Source organism: Tachyglossus aculeatus, chromosome 10 (assembly GCF_015852505.1).
Source record: "Tachyglossus aculeatus isolate mTacAcu1 chromosome 10, mTacAcu1.pri, whole genome shotgun sequence".
NCBI lineage: Eukaryota > Metazoa > Chordata > Mammalia > Monotremata > Tachyglossidae > Tachyglossus > Tachyglossus aculeatus.
In genome coordinates, this window is record NC_052075.1 from 39,801,818 (window position 1) to 39,829,304 (window position 27,487).

At 42.0% G+C, this 27,487-nt stretch overlaps 1 protein-coding gene across 3 annotated transcripts in view; it reads right to left on the reverse strand.

Annotated features, from left to right (window-relative positions):
* The window catches only part of SLC13A1 (solute carrier family 13 member 1), an 89,773-nt gene that overhangs the window by 52,721 nt on the left and 9,565 nt on the right, over positions 1 to 27,487 (reverse strand). For 2 of the 3 annotated variants that reach the window (XM_038752621.1, XM_038752620.1), the window contains exon 1: positions 2,721 to 2,877. The exons of the other annotated variant lie outside the window; for it this stretch is intronic. In XM_038752621.1, coding sequence (XP_038608549.1) covers positions 2,721 to 2,819 — 99 coding nt within the window. In that variant the 5' untranslated portion in view covers positions 2,820 to 2,877. Of the gene's footprint in view, positions 1 to 2,720; positions 2,878 to 27,487 lie in introns of those variants that run through there. 3 annotated transcript variants of the gene reach the window in all.

The following is a 27,487-nucleotide window of genomic DNA, read 5'->3' on the forward strand; positions in this document are numbered from 1 at the left end:
TGAACTCATCCATTTTCTGCCTAGGACATTTTTATGCTGTATTTCCTTTTTCAGCACAAGTACTGCAGACAAGGACAAGATCTTCTCAGTGCCTTAAAAATTCCCAGTATAGATTCCATGTGTTAAAAAATAACAATCACACTACAGCCAGAAAGTCCAAAAAGCAAAAATAGCGGGCACTTACTGTGTGCGGAACATATCAGGAACACAGTAGGCCTTGAATAGTGTGATTGAATAGTTAGTTACTGATGTGAAAATGTTCTGTCCTAGATACTGATTGTCCTGGAGAAATGTACACACATTTATCTTCCAATCTTCCAAGAGAAGTCACTTTCTCTTCCAGAGTAGTATGAAGTTTGCATTCTGACCTCACATCTTGGAGATTTTTTGCCAGTGTGCTGTGCAGTAGGGGTGTGAGGCAGGGAACACAGATCCAGTGCATTAATAATAATAATAATAATAATAATACTTGTTAAGTGCTTACTATGTGCCAAGCACTGTTCTAAGCACAGGGGTAGACACAAGTTAATCAAGTTAGGTGAAGCCCCTGTCTCACATGGCGTTCACACTCTGTATTTTACAGATGAGGTAGCTGAGGCCCAGGGAAATTAAATTACTTGCCCAAGGTCACACAGCAGACATGTGGCAGACCTAGAATTAGAACCCAGGTCCTTCTGACTCTCAGGCCCGTGCTCTGTCCACAGAGCCACAGATTTGTTTGGGGCTATACTGCACAGCTTTAAGGGAGAGAGAAGAAATGGTACTTGTTAAGAGCTTACTATCTGCCAAACACAGTTCTTTAGGGAGCAGAGACCCCCTGAAACAACCTCATATTTTCAGATCAAATGAGGAGCTAAGACCCCATCTCACAAAGTGGTGTTTTCTTAAGAAATCAAGGTCTTCCATAGCCCTAGTGAGCTCTGCTTGAGGATACGGTCATTTGGGGACATGGCCTAGGGGCACATCCTCTTATCATCAACTGGACATGTCACCTTTAGGAACGTGTCTGTAGAACTAGTTAATGAGTACACTTTGAGTTCAAAATCAGTATAACAGTCTGAGGAATGTCAATGACTGATCAGTCGATAGATAATTAACAGGAAGGTGTTAGCTTACCAAACAGTTTCATTAAAGGGTGGAATTTTCATGGAGAAATCATTTTTCCTGCTCAAAATTTTGCTCAAAGCTACTCTAAATCTTGTTTTATATTCAATAGCTCCACCATTCAGAGAAATTCTTGAGTATTCTCAAATCAATGATTGCAGTGTGCTAGAGATCCTGCTGGGTATTTTAGGACCTGGGTTCTAATCCCAATTCCTCCACTTGTCTGCTGAGTGACCTAGGGCAAGTCACTTCACTTCTTTGTGCCTCAGTTACTTCTGTAAAATGGGGATTAAGACAGTGATCTCTTTGTGGTACAGCAACTGTATCCAACCTGATTAGCATGCATCTAACCCAGCACTTAGAACAGTGCTTGACACATAGGAAGTAATTAACAAATACCATCATTATTATTACCATTATTATTAGAACTGTCCAGCTGGGGCTCACCAAAAATAAGTTGACAACTTGAGTCCCTTGAATTGGGCATTAATTCTCTACTGGAAATTCAATTTTCACCTTTACAAGTAATAGCTTTAGTTAATTTTTTTCTCTAAAAGACCACAGTTCTATTTAGAAATGTTCCACTTTCCCTGCAAGTAACTGTTAAAACAATATTTTTCTAGTTTAATTAGGGGCAGATTGAATGATTAAATATGCATCCTAAGTAGCCAGAAAATAAAATAACTTTAGGGCACTAAGAAAAATCCTTTCATTAACATTAATTGAATTCCAACAAATGAGTTGATTAGAAAGAAAGGTGAAAAGAAAACATTACATCAAATACATTCTGATTTCATGCCATCATTTCCTATCTAATGTGTAGTCACGCGAGTCATGGTTATTTAGACAAATCAATGTTCGCACTGGCAATGACTTCTCATTTTCAGGTATATGAAAATTTTCTCTGAAAAGCATGGTGGAAAATGAAAGAAGGAGAAGGAAAGGAAGAGTATAAGGCAGTACCCACATATGGGACCAACGATATCTGGATATTTCAGTTGGCTTAAAAAGGATTTTGTCTTATCTTTGACATACTGTTGAACTTACTGCCTCATATAGAAGGAGTAGAACAGAGACTCATTTTTCTTATCAATTATGAAACAGAGATGAAAATGCTAAAGGGCGGCTGCAAATAAAATGCCAGAATGAATAAATTTTTATAGTATTAAGTGGGTAAACACAAAGCCTGTTGTTGGGTAGGGACCATCTCTATATGTTGCCAACTTGTACTTCCCAAGTGCTTAGTACAGTGCTCTGCATACAGTAAGAGCTCAATAAATACAATTGAATGAATGAAAAACCTTTGCATCACAGCATCATCATCAGCCCCAAATTTCCCCAATTTTGGACCAAGAGATGTCTTTAAGGATCTCAGGGAAGTGGGAATCATTTTTCTTGCATCATGAATATTTCTACCGACTTACCCACTACTGTGATAAACTACTAAGATTTGAAAATGGCTAAAAACACTAACCCAAATCACTGGGACTTGAAGCCATCTATTATCACAAATCAGTACATTTGAAGCAGAAAACATCTACAACACAAAGAGGGAACAGTTGAAACCAGTGAAAAAAAAACAAATCCGGCCGAACTTTCGCAGCTGGCTCACTTACTTTGGTTTTGAGTGTGAGAAGGAGTGGAAGGAAGAGCAATGGGGTGAGAAGGATGAGTATAAACCTGCGGTACACGAAGATGTGGCTGAGCAACTTCATTGCTGGGAGCTGGTGTCTTCACTGCCTTAAAGAAACTGCTACACCCCAAAAAACAAAAACAAAAACAAAACAAAAAAACATACGTACAAAACTGAGGAACACCTTAAGTAACCAGCCTGGATTAATATTTGGCTAGTCTATCATCTTTAGTCATTGCATCACAGCTTTTTAGTCAACATTAGTTAAAATTAAATCTCTCTTTATGGCTTTACTGTCCATATTACTATTTATAGATATGGACAGAATACTTACTAGACATCAAAGACTCTTGCTAAAAAAAAGTTGCTGAGATAGTGGAGAGAAGCTATACTTGCTAAGGGTTTTCTGACAAATTGAAATGTGGCCCTGTATAACATATTACCTTTGAACTTGCAACTAACCCTGGGTGGACTCCAGCCAGTTTGGATTCCTTTCCCTCACTCCACTGAAAAATAATGAAAAAACAGGGGTGAGGGGAATCTTGAAACAGTCCGTTTGGCAGGTGTGAAATAATTTCTTTTCTTGGCAATAAAGTTATTTGTTCAATAGTAAATAAGTGCTCTTAGCTTTATTGTCTCTAGCCAGGACCATTTTAACCAGTAGGCAGAGGCGGCAACTGCCTCAGACTAACGATCAATCAATCAGTCAGTGGTAACTATTGAGTGCTTACTGTGCATAGAGCACTGTACTAAGCTTTTGGCCAAGAACAACAGATATGTTAGGCACATCCCCTGCCCACAAAGAGCTTACAGTCTAGAGGGGGAGACAGACATTAATGTAAATAATTCCTTCATTCATTCAGTCGTATTTATTGAGTGCCTACTGTGTGCAGAGCACTGTACTAAGCGCTTGGGAAGTACAAGTTGGCAACATATAGAGACGGTCCCTACCCAACAGCGGGCTCACAGTCTAGAAGGGGGAGACAGACAACAAAACAAAACATATTAACAAAATAAAATAAATAGAATAAATATGTGCAAATTAAATAGAGTAATAAATACATACAAACTTATATACATATATACAGGTGCTGTGGGGAGGGGAAGGAGGTAAGGCAGGGGGGATGGGGAGGGGGAGGGGAGGGAGAGGAAGAAGGGGGCTCAGTCTGGAAAGGCCTTTTGGAGGAGGTGAGCTCTCAGTAGGGCTTTGAAGGGAGGAAGAGAGCTAGCTTGGCGGATGTGTGGAGGGAGGGCATTCCATAATAATAATGAGAAGCAGCGTGTTTTAGTGGAAAGAGCATGGGCTTGGGAGTCAGAGGTCATGGGTTCTAAACCCTATTCTGCCACCTGTCAGCTGTGTGACCTAGGGCAAGTCATTTAACTTCTCTGGGCCTCAGTTATGTCATCTGTAAAATGGGGATGAAGACTGTGAGCCCCACGTGGGACAACCTGATTACCTTATATTTACCCCAGCACTTAGAATAGTGTTTGGCACATAGTAAGCACTTAACAAATACCAACATTATTATTATTATTATTACTTAAATAAATAATTTCTGGGTATGCACATAGCACAGATCACTACCTTCAAAGGGTGTTTTCCTATAGGACCAGCTCATAGTCCACTCTTATTTCAGGCAGAGCTAAAGGGTGCTGGAGTCAAAGTAAAGACTCTGCTCAGTAGCCTGCTCTGGAAAGGGGGAGAGAGCAAGGTCAAGATAGCTTTGTTAGCCTCCTTTCCACCAGATTCTTATCTTCTCTTCTTTCCTGTTTTTACTGATGGGGCTTACTCTGTCGCTGCAACATCGTGACACCTCTGAATGTAAACTGAAAGTAGTTCAAGCACATTTTTATGAGCAAAACAGTGATGGTCATTTTTCAAGAACTTGGGAGGTTGGTCTAATAGAATGCAGGAGAAAGTTTAGTGTGGAGATGGGAAACTATCCAGTGCATTTGAGCCAAAGAAAAATCCAATTCCTGTTCTCACCACAAATTCACCAGATGGTAGCCCACCATCACCCTTTCTTCCCCACCCAATTCTATCACTCTCCTGTGCTCTTTGGTCCAGTCTAACATAAGAAATCTGGTTGTGTTCCTTTTAGGCACATCAGATTGGGTTTTCTAGGGTTCAGTTAGCTAGGAGAGCTTGAACCTGGGCAACAATATGAATTAGCTAGGCCTAGTGGAAAAGCTTAAAAATGAAATGGATTTCCTCTTACACTTTAAATTTCCTTGGACTGCTGAGTTGGGAGTAATCCTGAGTGAATGAGGGAAAAGTAAAAGCAATCCTTAGTCTCAAATCAGTGAAGAGCAAGAGGAAAGGAAACAAAGAAAAGAGGCTTTATTAGAGGAATAATAGTAATTTTAGTGCTAGCTCATAATTATGGCATTGCTAATTAATAATTATGACATTTATTAAGCACTTACTATGTGCCAAACATTGTATTACATGTTGGGGTACATACAAGATAATCAGGTTGCACACAGTTCCTGTCCCACATGGGGCTCACAATCTAAGTAGGAGGGAGTAGGATTTAATCTGCATTTTAAGGATAAGGAAACTGAGGCCCAGAGAAGTTAAATGACTTGTCCAAGGTCACATAGTAGAGCCGAGCAGAGCCAGTATTAGAACCCAAGTCATCTGACTCCAGACCCAGGCTCTATTCATTAGGCCAGGCTGCTTCCCTGTTTAATGAGAATAATGCATATGCAGGTTGTCTGAAAATCTGTTTCGCTGAGCCCATCCCAGAATTTTGTAGGCTGCTCTTAGCGGTTATAGAAAATTATACAAATGTCTCTGAATTGTAGGCTGCTGTTAGCGGTTATAGAAAATTATACAAATGTCTCTGAATTGGAAATATTATATCAAACTTTTCAGTGGGTCTTGCACAGGTCCTAGGCTGCTCTTGCCCAGACTAGACCATTCTAGGTACATGCTCAATGTTGGCCTCTGGGCATTTGGAGTACAAAAGTTGAAGAATGCTCAGGGCCTCCTTGTGGGCAGAGAATGTGTTTGTTATATTGTTGTTTTGTACTCTCCCAAGTACCTAGTACAGTGCTTTGCATACAGTAAGTGCTCAGTGATACCGTTGACTGATTAATTGACTGATGCCTTCACACATGCTTGCATGACCATTAGGGGAAGGGAAAGGCAGGTAAGCTAGGGATTGATTTGAGTCCCAGCTCGGCCATTGACCTAGAGACAGGAAACTCCTTGTGGGCAAGAATTGTCTACTATCTCTATTGTATTATATTCTTCTAAGTGCATTAATGCAGTGCTCTATGCTCAATAAGTGCTCAATAAATACCATTGATTGATCTATTGATATGTGCTTTAGGGCCATATATTTTAACATACTTTCATTTGATGATTTCTTCATGTCATGTGAAGAGTGTAATTTGCCAGGATTTCACTCTGGAGTAGTTCAACTAACCAGATAATGAGGTGGAAAGTTTGATACCCAGTGCTTAGAACAGCGCTCTGCATGTAGTAAGCGCTTAACAAGTACCATTATTATTATTATAAGCACAAACAGCTGGTGAGATGTGTTTGGCAAAAAAACACCTGATTGAATAATCCCTATTTTTCAATATGGACTGAATGTTGTTAGGGTATATCCCTCATATTTGCAGTACAATGCTGAAGTAAAAGAACTGAGGCTTCACAGAGTATATTTAGAGCTGTAACTCTGGTTGATAGGAATGGTACTCAGAGCTTAGAAATGTATCCCATAACACATGCATGGAAAAGATATTTCTCACAGCACTTTCAATCAGTCAGTCAATCATATTTATTGAGTGCTTACTTTGTGCAGAGGACTGTACTAAGCACTTGGGAGAGTATGATAAAACAATATAACACACATTCCCTGCCCATAATGAGTTTACAATCTAGAGGGAGAGCCAGACATTAATATAAATAAATAAAATTACAGATATGATGCATTAATACAGTGGGGCTGGGAGGGAAGATGAATATAGGGAGCAAGTCAGGGCAACACAAAAGGGAGTGGAAAAAAAGAAAATGAAGGCTTAGTCAGGGAAGGCTTCTTGGAGGAGGCTGTCAGATACGAAGAGGTAGGGTGTTTCTGGCCAGAGGCAGGAAATGAACGAGAGGTCAGTGGTGAGATAGATGAGGTCAAAGTACAGTGAGAAGGCTAGCATTAGAGGAGCGAAGTGTGAGGGCTGAGTTGTAGTAGGAGAGTAGCAAGGGTGTGGTAGGAGGTGGGCAGGCGATTGAGTGCTTTAAAGTCAATGGTAAGGAGTTTCTGTTCGAGGCAGAAGTGGCTAGAAAACCACTGGATGTTCTTGAGGAGTGGGGAAACATGGACTGAAAGGTTCTGTAGAAAAATGATCTAAGCAGCAGGGTGAAGTATGAACTGGAGTGGGGAGAGACAGGAGACAAGGAAGTAAACAAGGAGACTGGTACAGTATTCAAGGCGGGACAGGATAAGTGCTTGGATTAAATGCTTATAGAAGCAGCATGGCATAGAGGATAGACCATGGGCCTGGGAGTCGGAAGGTCATAAATTCCAATCCCAGTTTTGCCACTTGTCTGTGTGACCTTGGGCAAGTCACTTTGCTTCTCTGTGCCTCAGTTGCCTCACCTGTAATATTGGGATTGAGACTTTGAGCCCCACATAGGACAAGGGATTGTGTCCAACCCAATTTGCTTGTATCCACCCCAGTGCTCAGTACAGTGACTGGCACAGAGTAAGTGCCTAACAAGTACCATTGTTATCATTGTGATTAATAACGTGCTAGCAGTTTGGATGGAGAGGAAGACGTGGATTTTAGTGATGTTGTGAAGGTCAAACAGACAGAATTTAGTGATGGATTGAAAATGTGGGTTGAATGAGAAAGAGGAGTCAAGGATAACACTAAGGTTACAAGGTATTACTCTTGCTACTCTCAGTAGCAATTGCTACTGACACTGCCTAATGCCATTTTCACTCATTCCTCTAGGCGTTGCAGTATTCTTAAATTCAATCAATAAGTGGTATTTATTGAGTCTTTATGATGTGCAGAACATTGTACTAAGCACTTGGGAGAGTATACTATAATAGAATTGGTAAACACGATCCCTGCCCTTAAGGAGTTTATGGTCTAATGGGGGAAACTCTAAACTAAATTATGGGTAGAGAAAACAGCAGGATTTAAGGGTATGTACAGAAGTACAGTATTTATTGACCATCTTTAGGTTTAGTTCCTTGTGGGAAGTACAAAACAAGCATGGGACACAATCCATGCCCACAAAGAGTTTACACTATAACAGCAAGACAGATATCAAAGTTTCTGCTCTGAGAGAGTCAGTCATTCCTAATGTCTGAATGTCTGCAGTGGCCAAGACTCGTAATAATAATTATGGCATTTGTTAAATGCTTACTATGTGCCAAGCACTGTTCTCCGTGCTGGGGTAGATACAAGGTGATCATGTTGCCCCATGTGGGGCTCACATTCTTTAATCCCCATTTTACAGATGAGGTAACAGGCACAGAGAAGTCAAGTAACTTGCCAAAAGTCACACAGCTGGCAAGTGGTGGAGCTGGGATTAGAACCCACAACCTCTGACTCCCAAGCTTGGGCTCTTTCCACTGAGCCACACTGCTTCCTCACATGGACTGATCAGTGAACATGTGAGGTAATTAGTAAATAGTTTGAACCTTGTTTTGGTGATCTTGCCTTATTCTTTAAAGTCATGAGGGTATGCTCAGGAAGTAATTGGAATTGCATCAGTTGGTTATCGTCCCTTTGATAAGTCCAGGTCTTATAGCCATAAAAAGGTTGGATTTTACAATTTCTCTTTAAACCTTAATTTGGTTGGAATTTGATGTCATGTTGGTGTCACACTGTCAGTATCCCAAAGGTCATACTAACCTCTTGATTTTGTTTCCTACCTATATGTCCTTACATCACTGGAAAATTTCCTACCTAGGTAGCAGAATTCAATGGCAGCATCCTATTCTGTATTGCTGATGGAGATTTTTGGTTACAGGTAAAATTCCAGGTCTTGAGTGGTGCCCTGCCTAGTGAATAATATCCTGCCTCCTCTGTTCAGTCTGGTCACTTATTTGTAGCTTTTACTGGGTTAATTCTAAAACTGCAATCACATAAATCCAGAATTTCATTAACTCTCTAGTTTTAGTCCCCAAACCACAAAAATTTAAATTGCTGTCATTTATTAACAGGGATTTTCTTTGGTTGCTCTTCCTATATCATGAGGTAAATGGCTGATCACACAGAAGATGAGGCATGAACAGTTCCCTAAGTCACAGTAATAAATGCTGAGGTAAACACGAGATAATCAGGTTGGACACAGTCCCTGACCCATGTAAGGCTCACTGTCTAGGTAGGAGGAGGGAGAATAAATATTTCACCTGCATTTTACAGATAAGGATATTGAGGTAGAGTGAAGTTAAGTGATTTGTCCAATGTCTGCATGTAGGCAAATGATACAGTCATGATTAGAATCCAAGCCCTCTTACTCCCAGTCCCATACTCTTTCTATTAGGCCTTGCCACTTCTCTGTATTAACATTGAATTGTACTTTCCAAGCACTTACTACAGTACTCTGCACAGTAAGTGTAAATAAATACGGTTGAATGAATGAATCTATTGTAATAAGCTTAAGCAGCATAGCCTAGAGGATAGAGTGCAGGCCTGGGTGTCAGAAGGACCTGGGTTCCAATTCCAGCTCCTTCACTTTTCTGCTGTGTCACCTCAGGAAAGTCACTTAATTTCTCTGTGCCTTAGTTACCTCATCTGAAAAATGGGGATTAAGACGGTGAGCCCCATTTGGGATAGGGACTGTGTCCAACCTGATTAGTTTATATCTACCCCAGCACTTAGAACAGTGCTTGACACATAGTAAGCATTCAATAATTACCATCAGTATTATTATTTATCAAGCTTCACTGGCTATATTGCATTGTGCTAAATAGGCACATTCCCTATGCATTGTGCACTGAATTGTGCTAAATAAGCACATTCCCTGCCTACAAGGGATTCACTTTGGGAGTTAGATATAAAATATTTATAGAGTAATCAAAGTAAGTAATTGAATATACAATTGAATAACTTCTAGGGTGTGAGCTCCTTGTGGGGCAGGAACCCTGCCTATGCTGTTGTATTGTACTCTCCCAAGTGCTTAGCACAGTGATCTGTGCACAGTAGGCAACCAGTAAAACCTACTGATTGATGGAGAGCACCATAGACAGTCAGCTTTTAGGAAAGAGGGAATTCCAGGCCAGGAGGAGCAGTTTGGGAGAGGCAAGAGTGAGGTACAGTTAGAAGATTAGCTTGAGAGGATCTGTGAACTGTGGAGGAGTGGGTGACAATAGCAGATTTTTTTAATGGCATTTGTTAAGATCTTACTTTGTGCCAGAGCCTGGGAGTCAGAAGGTCATGGGTTCTAATCCCAGCTCCACCACTTGTGGTGTGTGCCCTTGGGCAAGTCACTTCGCTTCTGTGTGCCTCTGTAAAATGGGGATTGAAACTGTGAACCCCACATGAGACAGGGACTGTATACACCCCAATTTACTTGTATCCACCCCAGTGTTTAGTACACAGTTAGCACAAATAACTGGCACATAGTTAGCACAAATACCATTATTAATAATATTACGAAGTGCTGCAGTAGATTCAAAATAAAACAGGTTGGACACTCCATGTCCCACACGGGGCTCAGAGTCTTAATACCCATTTTACAGATGAGGGAAACTGAGGTACAGAAAAGCTAAGTGACTTCCCCAAAGTCACATAGCAGGCAAATGGTGGAGCTGGGATTAGAACCCAGGTGCTTCTGCTTCTCTAAATAGGTAAGATGGGTGAACTGGTTGAGATTCATGAAACTGTGAGTGAGGACTTTTGCAGACGAAACTGGGAAAGCAGTAAGGGGTGTGGGGCATGTGGGGGAGGCTTAAGGAATGGAGAGATGTGCTACAAACTCTCTAAAGAGATGATGTGGGCAGCAATGGGCCGAGTAGATTAGAGTTGGGAGAGGTTGGAGTCAGAGAGACCAGTAATGAGGCTGAAGCAGTAGTCTAGTCACACTGTAACTAGAACTTGAACCAGGATAATAGCTGTTTGGATGGAAAGGAAGGAATGCATCCAGAAAATGTCATGTAGGAAGAACCAGTAGTATTTGGCAATATATTGATTGTGAGAGTTGAAAGGGACTCCTTCATATCACTGAAGTTATAGGCTTCTGAGAAGGGGAAGATGGGCATGTTACCATTGTCAGGGATGAAGAAGTTAGTAGGAGGAAAATGGAGGTTTAGTGGGAAAAATGAGCAGTTTCATTTCAGGTGTGTCAATGGGGCATACAGTTGGAAATACCCTGGAGGCAGGCATAAATGGGAGATTGTAAATTAAGGAAGAGTTCCCGGCTAGAGAATGAGAGAGCTGGGAGGTGGGAGATGATAGCTGAAGCCATGTGAGTGAATGAGTCCTCTGAGGGTGTGAATGGAAAGTGAGAAGGATGTGGAACCCAAAACATAGCCTTGTGGAATCTTCCCAGGAAGAAAAAGGCAGAAGAGGAGCAAAAGAGCAAAACTGAGAAGGAGCAGAGAGGTAGGAGGAGAACCAGTTGATTCTTGTCAGCAAAATCGAAGTCTGATAGAATTTCAAAGTAAAGGGAGTGGCCCACTGTTTCAATAGCACGCAAAGGATAGAGATAGAGGAGGAACCCTTTAGACTTGGCTCCAAGGAAGTCACTAATGACCTTAGAGACTGAAATCTTGCTGGACTGAAGATGTTGAAAGCTTAACTGTAGTAGATAAAGATGAGAGTTAGTGGAGAGGAAATGAAAGCAGAAGTTTGGATCAGGGGAGGGGAAAATGGAGAGAATCGAAAGAGCTTTTTAAAGTATGAGTAGATGAGCATTTTTGAAGGCAGGGGAAGGAACCACTGGAGAGTGAGGGCTTAAAAAGTAGCAGACGTTTTATGGGCATTGAGAATGGGAGTGAGGAGTGGAGTGGTTTTAGAAAGTGAGAGGAGAGAGGGTCGGAGGCTCAGGGGGAGGGGGCGGATTTGGAGACTAGGTGGAAGACCTACTTAAGAAACAGCATGGAACCAGGAAAAAGATAAGGAGTTCGGTGGAGTGGATAATAATAATGATAATAATAATGGTATTTGTTAAGTGCTTACTATATGCCAGGCACTGTTCTAAGCACTGGGGTAGATACAAGATAATTGGGTTGGAAACTCCTCACCCTTGGCTTCAAGGCTCTCCATCACCTCGCCCCCTACTACCTCACCTCCCTTCTCTCCTTCTACAGCCCAGCCCCCACCCTCCGCTCCTCTGTCGCTAATCTCCTCACCGTGCCTCGTTCTCACCTGTCCTGCCGTTGACCCCCGGCCCACGTCATCCCCCTGGCCTGGAATGCCCTCCCTCTGCCCATCTGCCAAGCTAGCTCTCTTCCTCCCTTCAAGGCCCTACTGAGAGCTCACCTCCTCCAGGAGGCCTTCCCAGACTGAGCCCCCTCCTTCCTCTCCTCCTCGTCCCCCTCTCCATCCCCCGTCGTACCTCCTTCCCTTCCCCACAGCACCTGTGTATATGTATATATGTTTGTATATATTTATTACTCTATTTATTTATTTATTTATTTTACTTGTGCATATCTATTCTATTTATTTTATTTTGTTAATATATTTGGTTTTGTTCTCTGTCTCCCCCTTCTAGATTGTGAGCCCACTGTTGGATAGGGACTGTCTCTATATGTTGCTAACTTGTACTTCCCAAGCACTTAGTACAGTGCTCTGCACACAGTAAGCACTCAATAAATATGATTGATTGATTGATTGATTGATTGATTATCCCATACAGGGCTTACAGTCTTAATTCCCATTTTACCAATGTGGGAGCTGAGGCACAGAGAAGTTAAGTGACTTTCCCAAGACCACACAGCAGACAGGTGGAGGTGCAGGGATTAGAACCCATGAACTTGTGACCCTCTGGCCCATGCTCTATCCACTAGGGGGTCCCAGAAGGGGTTCCTGTTTGATGATTTCAATTTATTTGGTGAGGTTAGGGAGTGAATGGGTTGGGAGACTGGATATTCAGAAGGGAGTTCAATAATAATGATGATATTACTACTACTAATAATACTAGTGTTTGTTTATTCAGTTGCATTTACTGAGTGCTTACTGTGCAAAGTGTTGACTATGTTCTAAGCAGTGTTCTCAACTCTAGGGTTTATCAGGTTGATCACAGTCCTTTGTACCACAGGCATTCCCCATTTTAAGTAGGAGGGACAAGAGGTATTGAATCCTGTCACCTGTCACACGGGGACAGGTCCTAGGACTGGCTTGGTGAGAGGGAGAGTCTGGAATCAAACAGGCTGAGCCATGCAGAACTGATTTCACCCAGTGAATTGAATTTCCCTTTTGGGAGGAATACATTTACTCTTAGTAAATCCACAGGCAATTAGTGACTCATATGTGGTTAAGCGCTTAGTACAGTGCTCTGCACACAGTAAGCACTCAATAGATATGATTGATTGAATGAATGGCCACTGAACTCCTGCCCCACGAATGCTTCCCACTCAGGAGGATTCCACCTACGGTATTCTGCACATAATAATAATAATAATAATGATGGCATTTGTTAAGCACTTACTATGTACGAAGCATTGTTCTAAGCACATGTGGTGAAGCTCCTGGGTCTGATCCATGAACACATCCCACTCGGGGGGGATCCAGTTATGAGGTTTCCCTGTACATGGCGGAGCCCTGGGTGGGACATCCCTCACTCCGGGCAGGGCTGAACTGCACCCGGCTGCTGCAAGTCTCGGTCTGCTGCCCAGAAGTATTTTAATACCTGCCTTTCTGGAGACCTTTTGTGCTTCCAGATTCCTCTTTGTCCTGTCTCTCCTCGCTTCTCACTTCTCCATTCCTTATTTGGTTGGGATGGAGGGTGAGGGACCCCTACTTCCACTTTGTGCAGAAATGCTCTGGGCATGTTACTCCCCTCCTCAAAAATCTCCAGTGGCTGCCCGTCAACCTACGAATCAAGCAAAAACTCCTCTCCTCCTTCCCATCCCCCCCCCCGACTCTACCTCTTTCCCCTCCCCACAGCACTTGTATATATATTTGTACAGATTTATTACTCTATTTATTTTACTTGTACATATTTACTATTCTATTAGTTTTGTTAATGATGTGCATATAGCTTTAATTCTATTTGTTCTGACGATTTTAACACCTGTCTAAATGTTTTGTTTTGTTCATTCATTCGACCGTATTTATTGAGCACTTACTGTGTGCAGAGCACTGTACTAAGCGCTTGGGAAGTACAAGTTGGAAACATATAGAGATGGCCCCTTCCCAACAACGGGCTCACAGTCTAGAGGGGGGAGACAGACAACAAAACAAAACATGTTGACAGGTGTCAAGTCATCAGAATAAATAGAAGTAAAGCTAGATGCACATCATTAACAAAGTAAGTAGAATAGTAAATATGTACAAGTAAAATAAATTGAGTAATAAATCTGTACAAACATATATACAGGTGCTGTGGGGAGGGGAAGGAGGTAGGGTGGTGGGGAGGGGGAGGGGGAGAGGAAAGAGGGGGCCCAGTCTGGGAAGGCCTCCTGGAGGAGGTGAGCTCTCAGTAGGGCTTTGAAGGGAGGGAGAGAGCTATAAATTGAGGATATTAGAAATTAGTCAAGACAGGACTCTTGGAGGAGATCTGATTTCAGAAGAGTTTTGAGAATTGGGTGAGCTGTGGACTGTTGGATATGAAGGGGAAAAGGAGTTTTTCTCTACTCATACTATTACCAGCTGTATTTTCGTTTTTCCTACTCTGGCTGTTAGTCTAATTTGCGTTTGTCATACTTCCCCAGTAGATCAAAACCTTCTTGCAGACAGAGACCAAAAGGATCATGTTTTTTTTTACCTCTCTTGTACTCTCTTGACTACTTTGTTCAGAGCTTTGCACACAGTCAGTGCTCAATCTCTCTACTGATAGGTTGATTGATTACCGGACCTACAACTTTGCTGAGAAAATTACAGTTCAGATTGGGTTAATTCCAGTTGTGCAGGTCTTTCTCCCTTTTACCTAGACTGTGAGCCCCATGTGGAAGAGGGACTGTGTCTAACCTGATCTATTTGTATCTACTCCAGTGCTTAGAACTGTGCTTAACACATAGTAAGTTCTTAACAAATATAATAATAATAATGATAATACTAGTAATAATAATAATAATGATGTTACAACAGCAATGGGCACTAGTTCAATCCCACTCCAGATCTTTGTCTGTTATTGCAGTCACAACTGAAACACTATTCATCTTTCTCTCCTACTAGAAAAGATTTGATGTCCTCTTTCAATTTGTATAGCTTCCTGATCTCGATGAAATCCAAGCCAAAATGAGCCTTGTTAACAAAGTTTCTACTTGTGATTTTATCTCCAAGCTATCTGGGAAAATTGGCCCAATCAAGCTTGCTGTCAAGATGACCCTTTTCCCTCACCTATTTTTAAAATGAGTGTGGGTTATTTCACAATGTGTTATTAAGACTACGCAGTAGAGAATGCCCCACTCGCTCCCCGCCACAGTTTTCAGTTGGCATAGTTACAACATTCATTGTTTTCATTGTTCCTCAAATCTTGGCTTTATTGGTTATTTGGGTGTCTGTTTAAATCTTTCATTTTTAGGAGAAATTTTGTATAGTTAAAGGAGGAAAATGGAGATTTCCTAGATTAATTTCTTCCAACTCCAGTATTTGGATCTCTGGCCCCATATACTTAATCTGAGCTCTCCCAAAATTAAGGGCTTCAGGTAGTCCCCTGCTCCACTTGTAGATGGCCCTAGCTCTTAAATGATTTACAAGCCAGATGGAAAGCTAATGTATGTACTCAACATTCAAGTTCACTTATTGGATAATTAGGATGATGGTGGTAATGGCCATTAAGCAGTTTTGAAGGGAAATATGAATGAATGGCCAATGAATCTTTGCCTCTTCTCTACCCCCTGCCCTGAACTCCCTGCATATCCACCAAGTCTCCTCTCCAATTCACATTTTAAAAAACACTGTTGCTCTGGGTGAGCCTGTGATTTTGTGAATTGGCAGTGTCCTAGGTCTAATCATCTCAAAGTCAACTAAAAACCCCACTATACATTCTGGTCATTTAGAAGTGTCATCAGTCAGAACAACTATGAATTGAATGTTAATACATTTGGAAGGGAAAGAAAAAGGATTTCTTCATGCCAGACCTGTCTGCTTACCTGTTGCCTCCCAGTATTTCACATCTGTATCAAATGGTTAAAGATTGGGCTCTGAGGTGACTTTAAGTGATTTCCTCTGCCCACCTGCTGTGGTCACCCCTTATTGACATTTTCATAGGGTAGCTGTTTGGATATCCTATAGTGGTTTATCTTCTCTCCATGTCCTAGCCAGAAGAGCTGAGTTAATGATAATAATAATAATAATAGTATTTGTTAAGTGCTTTCTATGTGCCAGGCACTGTACTAAGTGTTGGGTCAGATACAAGATAATTGGATTGAACATAGTTCCTGTCCCACATAGGGCTCACAGTCTTAATCCTATTTTACAAGTGAGAGAACTGAGGCACTGACAAGTTAAGTGACTTGCCCAAAGTCACACAGGGGACAAGTGGCAGAGCGGGGATTAGAACCCAAGTGATTCCCAGGCCCGTGCTCTATCCACTAAGTCATGCTGCCTAAGTCATGCTGCTTCACTAACAAACAACCAACATGGCTTTGATTACCTTCTAAAAATCATTCTAACAAATTGAGAGGGAGTGGAAAGTTTGGTTAACTTTGAAATAACATCAGGTGGCTTTCCAACCGGTGTAAGCTTGTGTGGATCCTCTACTTTTGATTCACAGAAAACCTGGATATCATTGACCAATTCATTCTTTCAATCATATTTACTGAGTGTTTACTGTTGGCAGAGCACTATACAAGAAACAGCATGGCTCAGTGGAAAAGAGCCCGGGCTTTGGAGCCAGAGGTCATGGGTTCAAATCCTGGCTCCTCCAGTTGTCAGCTGTGTGACTTTGGGTGAGTCACTTAACTTCTCTATGCCTCAGTTACCTCAGCTGTAAAATGGGGATGAAGACTGTGAGCCCCACGTTCGACAACCTGATCACCTTGTAACCTCCCCAGCAATTAAAACAGTGCTTTGCACATAGTAAGTGCTTAATAAATGCTATTATTATTATTATACTAAGCACTTGGGAGAGTACAATATAACAATAAACAGACACATTCCCTGCCCAAGTCTTTTTGGCCTTAGTCTTTAGAAAGAAATGGATAAGACTGACACAAACTGCTATTCAGTGCACTTTCACAGGAAGAGCAACCCTCAGAATAATCTTTTCTGCCCCTCCGCCAACCCTCCCACACTATCTGTCTCTAGAGTTCTCTGTATATGCAGAGTGGAGTGTGGGGTATGGCAAGATGGATGAATTCCACCACTATGCCAACTGTGACTTTTTCTGAACTGCAAATGGCATTCAGACAGTGGAGTGAACCAATCTAATCAAGCAGTCAATGGTATTTATTGAGCACTTACTGTGCACACAGCACTGTACTAAGGGCTTGGGAGAGTAATATACAACAGAGTTGGTAGACATGTTTTTTGTTCACAATGAGCAAGCCTGTTACTTGCCAGCAAACCTGCAAGAGGGATTAATCTTGGGGGAAGGGTTACAAAGAGCAGTGCTGATGATCTCGATTGTCTCAGAATATCTAGCCTAGCAGTAAAATCAATAGCCATTGCAAAGTTTTGTCCAAAGGCTTCATGTTTCCTGAGACCTCACTGCTACCATCATGACTTTTAGCAGATGAAAGCAATTTCTTTTTCCTAGTAGAATCTGAGTGAGAATGATAGTCATTGGAAATAGGTCCCTGATGCCAGACTCAAGAAACATCTTCCCAGATTCCTCTCATCTGGCTGCCATCACATACCTGGCCAGTCCATTGCAAGGGTGGCAAAATGAACCTTCTTTAATTCTTTAAAATATTTCTCTCCCACCGATTAAACACTTCTCTCAAATTCTAATGGTAAAGGTAATCCTTAGTTAACACTGTGATCCTTGACACTCTAAAAGCCTTCTTTCAGAATCTGTATTATTTTTTCTTTGTCATCCTGTGAGGAATCCTCTTGAGGCAGTAACAAGTACCCTGGAATATCTTTTTACCCTGCTTTGCATCTATGAAAGGAAGTGAGGGAATACTTTATTAGAGACAGCAATTGTCAATGTTTTCCTAAGGTCAGGTTTCAGAAATCTCTACTGAGGGAGAGGAGCTGCAGCGAATGAATTGTTGACAACAGTCAATATGTCTGTGTTTCCCCTGGGAGGGAAGGTAAAACCGGATTTCAGCCATTAAATGGAAATTACCAATGGGGTTTGGTAGGGAAGAGATGAAAATAGATACAGAATGGGGTTGAATGGCAATCCACACATTGGCAGGTTTATTCCAAGGAGAAACTATCCACCATTGGAGAGATCGTCATATTTTCCACTTGTGTGGAATATGAAACAGCTGGCCTGAGTCATTTTAGAGAAAAATAGAGTTCAGTTCTACTATCAAACATTCATGGCCAAGAAACCTGGCTATCACCCATCGTGACAAGTACCACAGCAGCTCCTCCAGCTCTGTCCACCTTTCTTCCTCATGACCCAATTCAAATATGTGGCACTCCAGTTGGGATAGTAAGAGATGCCCGCCATTCACTGATCAGGCTGATGGACCATCTCTCACTATACAGTTTAAATATGTGGGTCTCTGAACAGTAACAGTAATAATAATTATAGTATTTGTTAAGTGCTTACTATATGCCAAGCACAGTCTAAGCCCTGGGGTAGATACAAGATAATGAGGTCCCATGCAGGGCTAACAGTTTTCAATAGGAGAGAAAAGGTGTTGAATCCCTATTTTGAGGGAACTAAGGCACAGACAAATTAAGTGACTTGCCCAAGGTCACACAGCAGACAAGTAGTGGAGCAGGGATTAGAACCCAGGACTTTTGATTACCAGTAATTCAACTGGATTACTGCATAACCCTCCTTGCTGACCTTCCAGCCTCCCGTCTCTGCCCACTCCAATCCATACTTCACTCTGCTGCCTGGAACATTTTTTTACAAAAACATTCAGGACATATCACCCCGCTCCTCAGAAGACTCCAGCGGTTGCCCATCCACCTCTGCATCAAACAAAAACTCCTCACCATTGGCTTAAAAGCACTCCGCCATAGTGCCCCCTCCTACCCCATGTCGCCTTCTCTCCATCTACAACCCAGCCCATGCACTTCACTCCTCTAGTGCTAACCTTCTCACTGTGCCTCAAGCTCTCCTGTCTTGCCACTGACCCCTGGCCCACATCCTTCCTCTGGCCTGGAATGCCCTCCCTCCTCAAATCGGATAGACAATTACACTACCCCTCTTCAAAGCTTTACTGAAGGCACATCTCCTTCAAGAGACCTTCCCAGACTAAGCCCCACTTTTGCTCATCTCCCACTCACTTCTGCATTGCTCTGACTTTCGCCCTTTCCTCTTCCCCTCTCCCAGCCCCACAGCACTTACATACATATCTGTAATTTTATTTTATTTATTAGTATTGACATCCGCTTCCCCCTGCAGATGGTAAGCTTATTGTGGGCAGGGAATGTGACTGTTCATTGCTGTAATGTACTCTCCGAAGTGCTTAGTACACTGATCTGCACACAGTAATCTCTCAATAAATATGATTGAATGAAGGAAGGCAAAGATGTTGTGGATTGTGATGTACCCACTTTACACAGAACGTGGGATTCATTATTGTAGGAAGTGGGGGAGACAGAAAATATCCAGAGGTTTAAGGAAGATTTGGATAACAATGAATGGATTAGAAGGAAATGTTAGGAGGTTGAAGGGAAAACTTCAGGAATCTTAGAAGGAATTTTAAAAGAATGAAAATGAGTTCATGAATGAGTGATCCATGATGGATGGATGGAGGTAAAAGAAAGCTCACCCCTAACCAGTGTTATGAGTGTCTGGAAGATAGTCACCATCACCCCATTCCTCCCATCCTTTTGCCTGCTGCCACTCTTAGAGTTAGAGGTAGAATACTGGCCTGGATGGGCCTACAGGTCTGACAAGTCAATGGCATTGGCTTTTGGACTTGTGATCATGGTGTTCATTTGTTTTCTCTTTAAGTGGACTGAGAACACAGCTTCCATTTGGAACACTATTCCATGTTCTATTTTGTCTACCTTGTTCCAGTTGCATGGCATCTAACTAAAACTGTAGAAGCATAATCATACAAAGCAAAAGTTGATATGCTAGGAAACTCTTACCAGAATCAAGACTTAGATTCCTGACTTTCCTGACTGTGAGTTTGTTCAACAGTTTCACCATGTGTCATTTTCTATATAACGATTGGGTAGGGAGGACCATTTCGTTATTTATTATGTTATTCTAACAACTGATTTATCTTCAGACTGATTCTTCTTTCCCTGAAACCATAAAATTTGTACGCTGACTCCATCAGGGATGTATAACTCTTATATCATTCTGACTCAAGAGTAATTAAGAACATTTAGTATTTTCTATAAAACATCAAACCAGAGGACAGATAACACGTCTTGAAAATAATAAGGAATTCGAAAAAATACGAATAGTTTTATTTATCCATTTATCTTTAAAATGGATTACAAACACTCTCACTGAAGTTTACCTCTGGGCATATGGACAGTATAAACTATGTAACCATGGGAATAGTCAGACTTTACTCTTCAAGAAATAAATATTAATAATAATAATGATGATGGCATTTGTTCAGCACTTACTATGTGCAAAGCACTGTTCTAAGCACTGGGGAGGTTATAAGGTGATCATATTGTCCCACGGGGGGCTCACAGTTTTAATCCCCATTTTTCAGATGAGGTAACTGAGGCACAGAAAAGTTAAGTGACTTGCCCAAAGTCACACAGCTGACAATTGGTGGAGCCAGGGTTGAATCCATGACCTCAAAGCCCATGTTCTTTCCATTGAGCCACTCTGCTTCTCTAATAAATGAGCTTTCTAAAGCTGTTCTGGAGTCAGGAGCTGTCATATATGATTATTATTATTTTATTATTCATTCATTCATTCGTTCATTCAATTGTATTTATTGAGCGCTTACTGTGTGCACAGCACTGTACTAAGTGCTTGGGAAGTACAAGTTGGCAACATATAGAGACGGTCCCTACCCAACAGTGGGCTCACAGTCTAGAAGGGGGAGACAGAGAACAAAACAAATTAACAAAATAAAATAAATAGAATAAATATGTACAAATAAAATAAATAAATACTGTCTGCAGAACGCTGGGTTAAGCACTTGGGAAAGAACCATACAATTTTATTCCCATTTTAGACATGAGAAAACTGAGGTCTAGAGAGGATAAATGGGTTGCCCAGGGTGACACATTAAGCCATTGTGGAGCTGGGACTCTAACCCAGATATCCTCACTCCCAGGACCAGAATTTAGGTAGTTGAAGGAGAACTTGCTTTAAAATCTATAAAAATGGAAAAGGCAGGTGTGCCCCTTTTTACTGCTGTAATTCTACTTTGATGGTGAACTGTGGACCACTGGCAAATTTTTACAAATACCATTTTCCTCACATCTTACCAGAACTTACCAGAGAAGCAGCGTGGTCTAGTGGAAAGAGATGGGCCTGGGAATTAGAAGACCTGAGTTCTAATCCCAGCTCTGCCAGTTATTTGCCGTGGGACCTTGGACAAGGCACTTAAATCCTCTCTGTGTCAGTTTCCTCAACTGTTAAATGGGAATTAAATACTTGTTTTCTCTCCTATTTAGACTGTGAACCTCATAAAGGACAGGGGCTGTATCTGAAATAATTATTTTGTACCTAACAGAGCTCGGTGCATAGCAAGCACTTAAACAAATTCCATAAAAACTCTCTATAAAATCCCCAACAAAAACCGGGTGTTAAAAATACCCACCACAAGAGGCTACTGTTCCCTACCAGAAAACTCCATTTTAGTTCCTCACAATATTTCTGCCTTCTGGTGGCATAGAGAAAACTAAATTAGTAATTACAAAACCCGGCTGCAAATTGGGTCCTTGACCCCCTGCCCTTCATGTAGCCCTAACCACAAGACTTTAGATCCATAAAGAGTCCTTTGCAAGAAGATATTTATGATTACTGGTCCAGGTGACAATATCATTATCTCTTACGTACAAGACAATAAAGGGGGAATCATCAGACATGTTTCTGAGAAACCACCAGGAAGAGTGAAATGCTTCATTGTCATCCTTGGGTTCCAGTCTGGGAATCAAGGGCAGTTATAACATTTTTGTTAACTCTGCTGTGGAGCAATTGGAAGAGATTGAGGGAATTTTTTTTCGAAGTAAATAGGTCTTAAATTTTATAAAAGCTCCGAGTCTAGCTGCAGGCCTGGGACTCAAATACAAGACTCAGAGAAAAATTCTTGCATCCAGCTTAGAATTTAAAGACTTGTGCTCTAGCCAATTTTCCTGGTGTTCTCTGCAGTAAACAACAAAGTAATTAATTGGGGATCTTTTTTTTTGCTCTTTGAAATTTCTCCATCCTAGGCATGGGCTTGGACAGGTTATTTCCTCCTGCTTTCTGAGCCTTAAGGGCATACCACCATGGCAAAAAGTAGAAAGTGGGAAATGATATTAAGCATGTAGAAAGTGGCAAACTTCTTAAAATTTAGAAAGAACTCCTAGGACTGCAGAAATCAGGAAGGTATATCAGTTCTTCCAGATCCTAATCTCTGTCACTTCTCACCTGGACTTAAATGTTCTCAACTCCAGTCCCTGCCCTATTCCCTTTTTTTTAAACGTGACTGCTAAAATCATCTCTTGAAGCTTTGTTTAGATCACACTCTCTTCCCCATAACCCAAACCCCTCCACTCTTTGACTTTACCTCCATGCACCTCTGATCTCTGCAACTGTTGATAGCGGCTCTTGGAAGAAAAATTTTGGCTCTTTGAAACTCTTCACTAGCTGACCCCACCCCTCCTCCTGGACTCCACTCCCTATGACCCTCCCACCTGTTTTCTGCTGCCCCAGGTGCAGCAACCAGCTTCATTATACCTTACTTTCTCCTCCTTCCTTTGAGCCTTTGTCCACCACTTTTGGATGGGAACAGCCTCCCTTCTTCTTCCCACCAATCTCATGTTGCAGCTTGAAAAGTACAACTTAACTGTTACTTTTTCTTGGAAGCCTTCTCTGCCAAGAAGGCCTTCATTCCGAAGCCAAATTCATACCATCGATCTATCAGTAGTATTTACTAAGCACTTGCTCTGTGCACAAAACTCTACTAAGCATTTGGGAGAGCAAAATAAATTCGACATTGTCCCTGCTCTCAAGGAGCTTACAGTCTAGTAGAACTGTGTAGTAGTGAATGGCTTCATGAGTGGAACAATGGGACCAAAATCTGTCACCAATGATTCCGTTTCCTTCTCCCTCTCTTTTGTGTCCTCATTTGTTTACACGTAATATATATCCTTACTTTAATTTTACTTTTTCCATTTTAACATTATCTATCATTTTTCCCTCCTTCAGGCTAGAGATGACAACTGTTCTCGTCTTCATAAACCCCTGAGGAGCCTACTATATTTCCACACAAATAGTGGGTGTTTATAAATATCTGTGATTGATGAATCTTCATCAGCAGCAGCATCATCATCATCACCACCAACCAGCTGGCTCTGGAAGCCCATTATCTGGATGATGCCTACTGAAAAATGAATTCCATATTGCAGTGCTTCATTTTCTGCTGAGTCATTTTAGTTAGTCTCTGTCACAGTGAATCAACTGTTCCATGTATCCAGTGGGTCTATACTCCCGATTTTGCTAAAGTAGTATTCATTTATAATGTCAAATCTGAAAGGAAAACAGATTTAGTTCTCTTGCTGTGTTTCCCTTTGGTGGGGGTGGGGGTGGTTAAAGGGTGTTTCATTTCACCAGTAATTTATGGCTCTTGAAAACTGGGGAATTTCCCTCCCCATCTGAACAGCAAATGAAGGAGATCAGGAGATTAAGATTTCTACCTCCCCAATCACCTTTCTCTACCCTGGTCACCTTCCTAGCTGTTTTTTTTTTTTGCTGGCTTCTGGGGAGAGATAGACAGGAAAGCCCAGGAGCAGGAAAAGTTCACGAGGGGTCAATCAATCAATCAATCATATTTATTGAGCGCTTACTGTATGCAGAGCACTGTACTAAGCGTTTGGGAAGTACAATTTGGCAACATGTCCCTACCCAACTGTGGGCTCGCAGTTTAGAAGGGGGAGACAGAGAACAAAAGAAAACAAAATATATTAACAAAATAAAATAGAATAGATATGTACAAGTAAAATAAATTAATAAATAGAGTAATAAATATGTACAAACATATATACATATATACAGGTGCTGTGGGGAAGGGAAGGAGGTAAGAGGAGGGGATGGAGAGGGGGACGAGGGGGAGAGGAAGGAGGGGGCTCAGTCTGGGAAGGCCTCCTGGAGGAGGTAAGCTCTCAGTAGGGCCTTGAAGGGAGGAAGAGAGCTAGCTTGGCGAATGGGCAGAGGGAGGATGGATTCCAGGCCCGGGGGATGACGTGGGCCGGGGGTCGACAGTGGGACAGTCGAGAACTAGGCACGGCGAGGAGATTAGCGGCAGAGGAGCAGAGGGTGTGGGCTGGGCTGTAGAAGGAGAGAAGGGAGGTGAGATAGGAGGGGGCGAGGTGATGGACAGCCTTGAAGCCCAGGGTGAGGAGTTTCTGCCTGATGTGCAGATTGATTGGTAGCCACTGGAGTTTTTTGAGGAGGGGAATAACATGCCCAGAGGGTTTCTGGACAAAGACAATCTGGGCAGCAGCATGAAGTATGGATTGAAGTGGGGAGAGACACGAGAATGGGAGATCAGAGAGAAAGCTGATGCAGTAGTCCAGATGGGATAAGATGAGAGCTTGAATGAGCAGGGTAGCAGTTTGGATGGAGAGGAATGGGTGGATCCTGGCAATGTTGCGGAGCTGAGACCGGCAGGTTTTGGTGACGGCTTGGATGTGAGGGTGAATGAGAGAGCGGAGTCGAGGGTGACACCAAGGTTGCGGGCTTGTGAGATGGGAAGGATGGTAGTGCCATCTACAGTGATGGGAAAGTCAGGGAGAGGGCAGAGTTTGGGAGGGAAGACAAGGAGTTCAGTCTTGGACATGTGGGTCCCTCGAGTTCTCAGAAACAATAGTAATGTTTTGATTATTGTTATTTTGCGATTTTTTAATGGTATTTTTTAAGCACTTACTACATGCCAGGCACTGTACTAAGTGCTGGGGTAGATGCAAGCTAATCAGGTTGCACACAGTCCCTGTCCCACATAGGGCTCACAGTCTTAATCCTCATTTTACAGCTGCAGTAACTGAGGCACAGAGAAGTGAAGTGACTTTCCAATGATTGTGCAGCAGACAAGTGGTGGAACTGGGACTAGAACTCAGATACTTCTGACTCCCAGGCACAGGGAGTCCCTGTCACAGTCTGCAGGGGAGGGAAAGTAGGTACTTAATCTCCAGTTTACAGATGAGGAAACTGAGGTATGGAAAAGTTAAGCAACTTGCCCATGGTCACATAGCAGACAGATGGTGGAGTCATGATTAGAACTCAGGTCTTTTCATCTCCCAGTCATGTGCTGTATCCACTAGGCCATGCTGCTTCTCAAGAAATTAATCTTAAATTAGAATTTAAAACAAATTCATCTTCAGCAGAGGACCATTTGGAAGCTTATGTGGGGGATAGATGTAGTTTTGCATGTCATGTTGAAGCCTCATATTAGGTGAAACATGCAGGGTTTCTGGACTGGTGCCTAGTTTGGTTTTAGTTGATGAATCTAAATGGCAGTGGATGACATACAGTGATAACTGAAACCCCATACTTCTCCATTCTGCCCCAAAATGCACTGTGGATCTTCAGATGTCTTGGGCATTAATAATAATAATAATAGCATTTGTTAAGTGCTTACTATGTGCAAAACACTGTTCTAAGCGCTTGGGGGATACAAACCAATCAGGTTGTCCCACGTGCGGATCACAGTCTTAACCCCCATTTTACAGATGAGGGAACTGAGGCCCAGAGAAGTTAAGTGGATTGCCCAAGGTCACACAGCTGACAAGTGGTGGAGCAGGGATTAGAACCCATGACATCTGACACTTGCCTTGTGAATTGGCATGTGGTTTGGTTCCCTGGTTACTATACAAGGAAGTACACAATATCATTGTTTTTTCCCTATTGCTCTCTTATGCAGTTGCTCCTCCTTTAGACAACTTCATTGACTTCTCCCAGTGACAAGATTGAAGGAGGAAATTGCTGTTATCGCCTGGGTCTTCCAACTGATCAGACAAATTGGCAAACAGAGTGCCAGAGTAAGCGAAACGGACTGCTGAGCACTACCGAGAGATGCGGGAGCCACGGAAAACTGGCTTTCATCTTGAACATGTGTATTTCAGAGCGAACTATTGATCTGATTCTGCAAGCCAGGAACATGAGGGCCAGAGAGTTTTGCCTTGTGCAAACAAATAAATCAAATAAAAAAGGACCAAGATGCTTTGCAGAAGGATGGAGAAGAGGTGAGATTGAGTGAATAATAGATATCATTCATTCTGGTGCACTTTCCCACATAACACATAGCCCCATGTGTGACGACCTGATCACCTTGTAGCCTCCCCAGTGCTTAGAACAGTGCTTTGCACATAGTAAACATTAACAAATGCCATCATTATAAGGTGCTCAATAATTCAAAAATGAATAAGAATACCTGGGGGCTTCTGAGGTACCTATTTAAGAGATTCAGATGGCCTAATCAAGAACCATTTGTAGTCAATCTTCAAATGTTCAAATGTCTGCTTTTGGACATCATTTTGGGGTTGAATAATTGGAAAAATATATTTTCCAATGGTGTGGCCTCTTTCCTCACTTATACAGAATCAATCAATCGTATTTATTGAGCGCTTACTGTATGCAGAGCACTGTACTAAGCGCAGAAGTAATAAAGGGTCACATGTGACTAGTAGTAAACTTGGTGCTCTCTGAGGACAACACTTTCATTATCTGCAGCCGCTCCCACACCTATTCCTTCTGCATCACCCTGATATGTTCCCTTTATTCACCTCTCCCTCAACCCCACAGCGATTATGTAACATCTCCGTAATTTATTTATTTATAGTAATATCTGTCTCCCTTCTAGATCCTAAGCTCACTGTGGGCTGGGAATGTGTTTACCAACTCTGTCATATTGTACTCTCTCAAATGCTTAGCACAATGCTCAGCATACAATAAGTGCTCAATGAATATGATTGATTGATTTCAGCCAGGACCCCCAAAATCTCATTGAGGACGGAGTCTCCCAAGGAATTTTTGGTCAGGACACTTACCTACCTCTAAATGCTTGGTACATAGTAAATGCTTAATACATACCATCATCACTAGTATTATTCCCAATTCCCACCTTGCTGTCTCAGACAGTCTCCCTCTGCATGTTCCGGTTTCAGAGGAGTTTATATGGGAGCATCGGCTGGGACTAGGCATTGTCTTAGTTGGAAAAGGAATAATGGGAATTGCAATCAATTCTGAGGTAGAGCAGTATGGCTAGTTTAGAGATCCTAGAAATGTCTTTCATGTTCCATAAAATAAAGGTGGTTTGCAGCAATTCCATATCCGCAAACACTCTCCTCCGCTCAAGGGGAGGAACTGTGGTTCAACTGACAGAAAAGCCTGGAGCATACACTGCCTGAGAAACTTAG